Source organism: Labrus mixtus, chromosome 4 (assembly GCF_963584025.1).
Source record: "Labrus mixtus chromosome 4, fLabMix1.1, whole genome shotgun sequence".
In the NCBI taxonomy this organism is placed as follows: Eukaryota; Metazoa; Chordata; class Actinopteri; order Labriformes; family Labridae; genus Labrus; species Labrus mixtus.
The window spans coordinates 27,275,896-27,285,810 of NC_083615.1; the positions used below are offsets into that span (position 1 = coordinate 27,275,896).

Here is a 9,915-nt window from a genome sequence, read left to right on the forward strand (position 1 = left end):
GCAAATGATGCACAAATGTTGGAGCTATCAGTTGCCCTAATCCATTCTGATTGAAGCAGGCCCTTACATTTTAGATTTTATTGTCTCAATGGGGAAATATTTTTTCACAGCACCATTACTGTCCAAACAGACCATTCCCCCCAAAAAACAAAAAATTGCTCTGTACCTCCGTCCTGAGGGAAGTGGGGTGAGGTGATGTTCTGTGCCCTGAGAGTATTTGTTTTGGAAAAGTTCACATAAGTGAGGCAGTGAGTTAAAGTGCCGGCATCTGTATGACAACAGGTAACCCCCTCAGTGAGAACACTAATGTACACACATCTGAGCTGGGTTTATGACCCTGGTAAATGATTTGGGGGTTACAGTAAAGGGAACAATCCCCCCTCTAACATCCACTTATCTCCTACAGTAACATCCCATTAGAGCTCTGCTGGGAATAAAAGCACAACAGCCTGGCCTCAGCGTGTCTGGTGGCGAGCTGCCTGGTGTCTGATGATACCTCTCCTCTCCCTTGTGTTCTCTGTCAGCACTCGGACTGCCTGCTGCTAAACAGAGCAGTTTAACATCCCGCTCAGCATCCTTCCTCACTAAATGATTCAAATGCTCCGGCACTTCAAAGTGGAACCAAATGTTCCATTTCAACAGATCCCTTGAAGGAGACTCTGCCGCTAATGACGTGAGGAGGTGTGACGGTGGGCTTCTGAGGCCCACCAGCGTACTGCACCACGTGATTAAACAGAAGCAGATGGAAGGGTGGAACACGAAACACAGTTTAGCTAAATACTCCAGGAGAAAGTTTTGGGGCTATTTTGACACCGCTCACAGGATTTATCAATATAACGGCGCTCTAACACGGGTTGTAACGGGAACAATCCAGAAAGCCTTCAGCAAAGCACTCACTAAAGTTCATCTGAAGCTGAATGAAATTTTAAAGTTCAGCAGCTTATTAGCATCCAGTGCTCCTATTAGCATAAATTACAGCTGAACTCTGAGTCTGTGTAACCATGGCCCTTTCTTGTTTTGAGAGTCTTAAGGATGGAGATTTGCATTAAATACCTTTTCAGGCACTAATTATATGAGAGAATAGAAGAAACTAAATATTAGCAATGCAAAACCTCATTAATACCCCGGAGGAGAATGCACTACGGAGGACACAGAAGCTACAAATATAAAGCAGCACCCACTTTTAACGTCTGAATCAACCTCATTAAATTTGGAATCATCATTACAGATCATTCCAACAAATCAATATCATTCAATTATTTTTCATCTGGCTTTTTGTTGACTCAGCAGCGGATGAAAATGACCACATTATAATAACAAACGGATAAGTTCGCACAGTTATCTAGTGCAGCTGAAATTGGCATAAAACCTGTGTGTGTGCTCTTCATTCGGCATGCATCGTGTGTATCAATCGTGGAGGCATGAATGGTTTTGTTGTTATTGTCATGCTGCACTCCTGCAGACTGCAGCGAAGCCGGACCTGCCTCCGCTGATGCTCCCACTGGATGCTCATATGATGCAAACAAGACGATTTTATGTGTGCCCCTCTGACATTTAACATTATTTATGTCTATGTGGACGGGTACATAGAATATGTTAAGAGGTGGGTGCTGCATATCAAAGCTGGAATATGTCTCTAGATGGCCCTTTAATAATAAAAAAATACATTCGCAGTGCAGTGCAAAAATATGCTCTGAAATAATGTTTATGCAGATCAGCATTAAAGGAACGGTAAAAGTCAAAGACGTACAGAGAATGTGTCCCAATTGACCAAGAATAAAAAGCCTGATTATTCTTGTGAACTGGTTTTATTTCCAGAGTCTGTATGGAAGCCCTTAGTGGACACACTTCGATACATTTTTTTCTAACTGTGATAATGAGTACATTTCTGTTTTCTTGAAATCTCAACGTATTGATCTCAGGATAACGACGCTGGTTTCCCAGTGATGACGAGTTCATCTGAGCCGTCTTCTGGAGAAATGAAGTCGTCATCACAGGAGCAGCAGTGTTCTCATCGCCACATAATGAGATGAATATGTTTATCTCATTTATCTTTTTATCTCAGGATGAGAACACTAGTTCTCCCACGACAACTAGTTAATTTGTGACATTTTCTCCACACATACGGGAACAAACATCCATGTATTTTATTTGATGTAGTTTTCCCTTCATATCAAGTAGATGTCTGTTGTGGTGCTGCAGTACTCGTCTCACTTTTTTTTTTTTTTTTAAGATTTATTTTTGGGCTTTTTGGAGAGATAGGACAGTGGATAGAGCTGGAAATCAGGGAGAGAGTAGAGAATGACATGCGAGGAAAGGAGCCACAGGCTAGATTTGAACCTGGGCCGCCCGCTTGGAGGACTACAGCCTCCATACATGGGGCACCCGCACTAACCACTGCGCCACCAGTGACCCTTGTCTCACTTTTTGAAGGTCTCGGTCTCGGAATCAGAAGCATTTTGTCTCAGTCTTGTCTTGGTCTCGCACTGGGTGGACTCCGGATTTTTCGGAAATCAAGAGCAGTCAAGACCACCACTAGGCTGTTTTTTTTTATCCCTCGGTTACGGCCACAACCTTACCAGTGTTACAGTCTAAGTGAGTGACACGCCCCCTGCACACAAGATGATGATATTTCGGTGATATTTCTGGTCTTGGTCTCGTCTCGCCCAGCCTTGGTTTTGGTCTCGACTCGGTCTCGATCCCTAAATGTCCCGGTATCAGAGCACTCAGGTCTCTGGTGTGTCTTGGTCTCGGGTCACTGTGGACTTGACTACGACACTAGTCTGTTGTTTCCTTGAAATCTCTGCTTATTTATCTCATGATAACAATGCTGGTCGTCCCACTAAAACAAGTTAATTTTAGACATTTCCTCAAGAAATAATCAAACATATATTACATCTATATATCTTATTTTACTTAGTTTTCTCTTTGATAATGTGCACATTTCGGTTGATTTTTTTTAAATCTCAATTTATGTATCTCGTTATCTCAGGATTACGACGCCCTTTTTCGTTGCTAACGAGTTAAATTAGAGAGAAAGTGTCTAGAAGTAACTCATTATCTCAGGGGAACCAGCATTGTTATCCTGATATAACGAGATAAATAAGATAAACTAAATCTGGTCATGACAGGATAACAACACCGGTGTTCCTGTGATAACAATTTATTTCTTGAGATGTCAAGAGGACGGCTAAAGTTAACGCGTCGATAGAATGAGAAGTTGAGATTTAGAAAAAAAGAACCAAAATGTACTTGTTGCCATGGCAAAACAGAGTAAAATAAAATGATCAATGCTGGTCCACTTGGGGCTTTCACAGCGTCTGAAAAGAAAAAAAAAAAGGGAATAAGCAATTTTCCCTTCATGCAGCTCGAGTAATTAACTGAGCCACACAACCTGAGAGGCTTCACCACGACACTGAGCACCACAGGAGCCCGGTAGAGACATTCATAGATAAGTTCACCTCGGGCAGCTTTAATTAAGCTATTAATATTTAAGAGATTTAATTTCTTTAGGACTTGTTAATATAAAAGCTATTATTCTTTGTGTCTCCTCTGCTAGACTCGCGATGCTTTGGGAAAGTTTGTGAAGAAAGCCATCACGCACTACAGGGATGACCTGGATCTGCAGAACCTGATGGACTACATCCAGAAAGAGGTGCTGTGACCGCTGTAGAGAGGCTGTATGTGTGTGTATATTAGCTCTTTATATCACACGAGTCTTCAAATTGATCCCAGTTAGTGGTTTATTGAATATGTCCGAGCATCAAACCAGGAAACCACAACCAGACACCACAGAGCCATCTGTTTATGTTGGTCTTAGTGAGGCTTTTCCACATGAGAGGTTACATGTAGCACACACTTCCTGTGCTCCGCGGCTCTCCTCAGGTGACATCCCTCTTCCATCTGCACACACTGGCACAGGCACGAGTGCGGGGTTTCCCACGGGAGAAGCCCAGACTGGCAGGATGTACAGCGCAGAGCCCCAGTGCATTTATAAATATACACTTGTACTCTCTCTCTCTCTCTCTCTCTCTCCTCTCTCTCTTTTATCTCACTCAGTTCAAGTGTTGTGGGTGGAACAACTACACAGACTGGTCTTGGAACCTGTACTTTAATTGTACACACGAGAACCCCAGCTCTGAGCGCTGTGCCGTGCCCTACTCCTGCTGCACTCCTGTTCCTGGAGAGGTGAGAGCTCCTTATGGTAAAGACGGCATTAAAATAGAGCCCTTTGAGTCACTTTACACTACCCATACACAAATTCATATAGTGATCGAGGATGCTTCTGTGGAAGTAACCAACCCGCACAGGATCTATTCTCTGTTAGTCATTCATGTACTCAACAAGCAGAAACTCACATCTTGAAAAATGAAGCCAATGTGGAAGTGAAAAATCCTGCAGTTTGTCGAGGGTCCGCTTGAAGCTGGCTCCAGGAGACCCGGAAGTCACATACACACAACGGCCAGAAAAGCAGTTTTTACAGCATGAATAAACATGATTACAGCCTGGTACAAAAACTAAATAGGTCTGATTAGATATTGTCATCACTGGCTCTTCTGATTTTATGAACTATACGTGTTATCCATAGTTAGGCGCATAGCTGACATGATTGACAGGTGGGCGGGATGTAACGGTTCGTCAGGAAGGCTTAAACCCTGCCTCAGCTCCAGCTCTTAGGTTGACTGAAAGTTAGACTGAGACAGGATTTCCAGCATGGCGGCTGCTGCCGATGAGCCTCCAGAGCCCCCTGTAGGAACAGAAGGCTGACGTCACTCAGGCTTCGTCCATTAATATTTACAGTCTATGGTACACACTCATTCACTGATGGTACAGCCTGCAGGACTAAATAACTGCTCCGTCTTTCTAAGGACACTATTATATCTGTAGAGATTAACTCAGGATCAAACAGCAGATCTTCTGAGTACCGGGACGACCACTTATAACCTCTGCTGTGTAAACCAAGTAAAGCACGTTTCACTTGTGCGCTCCTGACATTTTGGAGGTAATTTCAGGACATTCAGGTCCTCTGATATTTTCTGGAACTGCTTCAAACATGTGTCGTTCAGAGCAGGAGATAGTCAGTGTTGGACACCTTGATTTGGTGTGGACTTTTTGCTCGGGCGGCTGGCATGAAAGTCTGCAAAAGGTCAGGGGAAAGATTTGGCCGTTTGTGTTCACACTTGCAGCCCACTCAGACGATGTTGTGTTACCTTCAGGAGTGCATGTGTGAAAGGAGATTACTAAATTAACATTAATGAAAACTGCTGTAATTGAGCTGTAACTTTTAAACACTGCTTCAAAGAGGATTTGTAGTGAAGGGAAGTTGAATGCCAGTCAGCAGCGTTTGTTAGAAATGAAAAGATGTTTTCAGGGGAATTCGGATTGAAAGGAACACAACAAAGAGTATTAAGTTTGAGTGCACAAACATGACTGAGTCTTGTCAACAAGGACACGGTGTCTTTATGTTTGAGATTGAGGGTTTGGAACTGCATTTAAGAGTTTTCACCACTTATAGGCAAGGACAGTACACAACAACAAATGGTAAATTAACTTGTTTATTCTTTTCTAGTCACTGACTGATAAGTAAACCAACCTACCATATGACCTCTGCAACCAAAACAGCGATGCTACCTTCTACAGACCCAGTCTCTGTCAATGCATGTGGTGGTAGTGAACACCTACCCTACCACATGACCCCTTCTGGTCCCCACAGCTCCACCATGTAGACTGATGTGAAGCAAATGGCATGACCTCACTGGGTTTTTCAAGTGTGAACCTCACTGTTGTTTCATCCAATTACTCCCACGACACCTCGGGGAGGCTGGACAGTGAGCTCCAACGTCACACATACACTACACCCCCCTTCATGCAAGCTCTCATCGCCCACCATAACATCCCCATTACCTACCCTACCGCATGGTCATCACAGCCCAAACAGCATCGCTACCTTCAACAGAGCCCACACTGTGTACATACAAAGCTCAGGGTATAGACCAAAATGCAACCAATTCTGATGCTGACATTACACATGACAAAGAACGGGAAAGAGAGAACCAGAGGAAACAGGAAGAACTGGAGAAAAGTCTGGGGGGGGGGGGGGGGGGAAGCAGAGCCAGGGACATCTGCAAATGTCAACATGCTGATGGGCACCATCAACAGGAAAATAATAGCTTCTACCAGCAATTAGCTAGAACCTGAACATGGAGAGATAAAGTGCTGGTATTCAAATTGGACTGTTTCCACAAATAGAGAGACAGTCGTTCAGTAAAAGTATGATAAGGGTAAGAGACTGGGGTCATTATCATAAAACACAGCAAACTAAATTGCACATGTGAAAAAAAAAAAGAAACTGTTTTATATGGCGACTTTTGATGAGATCATGGCACTGAAGAAGCTGAGGATTTTCTGGCACAACTTCACCAACTACCAAGGTGCATGAAGAGTGAAAGGCTTAGAAGAGGTCAAAAAGCTCCAGGTCATCCAAACGACCCCGGTGAAGGCCACAAGTGTTGCTGGAGCTTTTTGACCTCCTACGAGATCATGGCAGCAATTCAAGTTTTTGTCAGGTTACAGTCATAAAATGATAACATAAGAATAAATGCAAAAACGTGACCTGTGCGATGAAACTGTACTTCAGCGTCTGGTGAATACGACATCACTACTGAGTGACACACACATTGAGGAATTGAAAGCCCAGCTCTCTGAGATGGATTTAGAGGATCACAGATTGAGAGTAAAATTAAAGAAGACCTGGATAAACTGCCGGAAAAAATTGATAATGCCAAGAACACTGAGAACACAAATAACCATCTTTAAACAACCGAGACGTCTCGAGGGTCACTCACCCCAAGCTCTGATGGGTTGAAACTAATTAACAGTAGACTTCTATGCAACAAACCAGAAGTTTTCTAATCAGTGAACGCCGACGTGCAGGCAGAGTTTCTCGACGATGACAAACTGTATTTGCTTTGTTTTGACATTGACCAAGTGTGTCAAAACTGCAGCGGCTATTTTTATCTCCGCCTGGAGGCAGCATCAACGTGTCTGCTTCTGCAGGTAAAAAGTGCTGCTCGTATTACTTTCCTCTCCCCGCGGGGCAAAGCGAGGGGTTGTGCGTCTGTGTGTCTGTGTGTGTGTGTGTGTGGACTGGTGTCATAATGACCAACCACTTTGTCCCTTGTGATGAAGGTTCAGCTTGTTTGTAAGATTGTTGGAGGACTTTGAGTATCTCCGTGAGGTGACTTGCATCTTTATTTTTTTTTTTAAAAAGCCCAGAATTATATAATGAACGGGGAACGTTTCTAAAATCGAGCCAGACAAACTGCCCCAAAGTTCACGCTACCCAACAGAGATATAATGACCTTATTAAATAGTACACAGTGTTGCTATGCAGACTGAGTAACAAAGTAATAAAGTAACATGAACCAATTTGTAAAAGTGCTGACGGTGGGGATTTACCTCTTTGAAAATGTAAGCTCCTTTCATGGAGGTTTTTTATTTTGTTTACATAATCAACCGCCACAGCTGCCTGAACATACAAAACAAATGAAATATATGCAGATACGTTTGCATGCAGGCACACAAACAGTATAAATGCAAATACTGTCACCGTGTATGAATATTACAGTGGCACTCTCCCACAGGAAGTCAAACTAAAGTGCTTGTCTGTAGTCTCTGTGCAGACGCAGCAGAGCAGCATGCTAAGACAACTCCCTCTAGTTAGTGTGAAGACAGAGAGCTAAAGAGTGCATGTAGACGCATCACACTTGTATTGATTATACATCATGCTACACGGAAAACAGAGCACAGCAACCTTTTCTTCATGCCTGAAAAACAAATCAATTAATTAAACAGCAGAAGGTGCTAATGCAGTGCTGCAACCTGCTGGTCAGAGGATGTAACTGCATGACTGCTTTAGGGACTGAGGAGACTTTTTTTTTTTGTTTTCGTTACATCAAGGATAAGCTGTTGCTTTCTTATTTTCTTTTTCCTTCCAAGTCTCAACAGTCAACAGGCTTCCTCAGCTGTCACAATAACTTAAACATCTGTCACTGCAAAATAACAAAAATGATTTCAAATCCGCCTGTGACACATCTTCTGAATACTGACTGTGAGATTAAAGGTGTTCACTCAGGCTCTCCTGTGTTCTGTTTCTCTGTCGTGCAGTCAGTGATTAACACCAAGTGCGGTTTCGGGGTTCAAACTCAGACCTTCCTGGAGGCAGACAAGTCGATCTACCCGGTGGGCTGTGCAGACAGAGCAGTGATGTGGGTCGAGTCTCACCTGCTGTTGGTGGGGGCTCTCGCCCTGGGTCTGGCCTTACCTCAGGTAACCCACACATGCACCTTACTGAACACCAACAGGTCACCTCAGACAAAATGACTCGAGTCTTATTTAAAATCAGATCACACTCCAAAAAAAACGAGTCGATACCTGCATCAACTGGAGGCTGACCAGAATGAGTGTGTAGCAATCAACATATTGACGGGGGCGCTGCTCCCTCAAAGACAGACCCACATGCTGCATTTGGATCGGACTGTGACATAGTCTGAGAGACACTCCGTCAATCAGGAGCGTGCACCTTTCCTGAATGAACACACGTACACACATCAACCTGAGAGCTCCCAACTATTTCCTCGCACGAGTGCAGATAGTCTTCACATTGAAAGAATGAAAAAAAAAAAAAACTAATAAAGATGTTATTTTAAAAGAAACCAGCAGGGTGCAGGGTTAATGTGAGACCAGTGTGGTAGAACTGATTTAAAATGGAGGGTTATACCTAGACAGCAATAACTAGGCACAAAGGGACAATGAAATTTTAACTGCACATTATTCATTTATTACACTGTCCTCGTCTGAAAGTGCAGGTTAATGTGAAACTGAGATAGAGGTCTGCATGTGATGATGTAAGATTATGAGCCAAAGAAAAGAGGGTACTGATGGTATCCTCCCCCTCCCCCTCCCCCTCACCGAGCACCGAGGCACCACACACCTTAAAGTGCTGTTAATAACTGAAGTCAATGTTAGATTACCCATGAAGTCAAATTAGCACTCTTCAAAAGATGCCTCGGAATAATCAGACCGAACACTTTAGAAAATGAGACAGGTACCGGCAGGTTGCATACGGTGTTACAACAGGATCTTAAGCCCCGTCTTCTCTCGCTCTCATATCTGCCTGATTGGGTCCCAAAAGATTCTGCTGAGGGGGGGGGGGTAAGCATGTGAATTACCCATGAGTCCTGTCAACACGATTGCATTCGTATCCTGGTTGCTTTGATGTGAAGTAAACCTGATGATGAAGTTCTCGTCTTCGTCTTGCTCATCCGGAACAAAATCTTTGACTCAATCTGACGGCTTAACAAGACAAATTTAAACAGAAGTGAAAAGATATCTGAAGATGACGAAGTATGTGAGAAATACTTTATGATAGGCTTTAGAGGAACTGACTAAGTCTTGATCACAAGTAAAGAAGAGTCCAGAATGATTTACTGGACACAATCCAAGCAGTCTCATCTCATTGGAAACATTTCCTCCCTTTGCCAAATAAGTGTTCCAACACCCCACTGAGGGACCTTGTTCTGTCGGCACAGGCTTTTTTGTTCTGAAGAGTCTGTTCTGTGATGTTAAGGAACTTCTGCTTGTCCTCTAGATTGCAGGCATCGTGCTGTCCCAGATCCTGATCTCTCAGATCCAAGATGAGATTACCTCGGTGTTGTGAGAGTGGGCCCGGCGAGGGGAAGAGGAGGAAAGAAAAGAGAACTCGCAGTTCTCTGCTTTCGGCTCCTCTGACGTGCAAACGACATCTGTTTTACCGCTACTGTATCCCTGCAATGTTTCACCACATTTCTTCTTCTTCTTCTTGTGCTGCAGCCTGCAGGCATAATAGTGTGGTGCACTTTATTGCGTTACCTCAAT

The 9,915-nt window shown here is 43.5% G+C and overlaps 1 protein-coding gene across 4 annotated transcripts in view; it reads left to right on the forward strand.

The window, feature by feature from the left end:
• LOC132973325 (tetraspanin-9-like) overlaps positions 1–9,903 on the forward strand; it is a 235,233-nt gene extending 225,330 nt beyond the window's left edge. For 2 of the 4 annotated variants that reach the window (XM_061036748.1, XM_061036745.1), the window contains 4 exons: positions 3,560–3,655; positions 4,060–4,188; positions 8,167–8,328; positions 9,650–9,903. In XM_061036748.1, the coding sequence (XP_060892731.1) occupies positions 3,560–3,655; positions 4,060–4,188; positions 8,167–8,328; positions 9,650–9,718 (456 nt within the window). In that variant the 3' untranslated portion in view covers positions 9,719–9,903. The remainder of the gene's footprint in view (positions 1–3,559; positions 3,656–4,059; positions 4,189–8,166; positions 8,329–9,649) is intronic. The other 2 variants (XM_061036746.1, XM_061036747.1) reach the window with 2 other exon arrangements.
• The last annotated feature ends 12 nt before the right edge of the window (positions 9,904–9,915 follow it).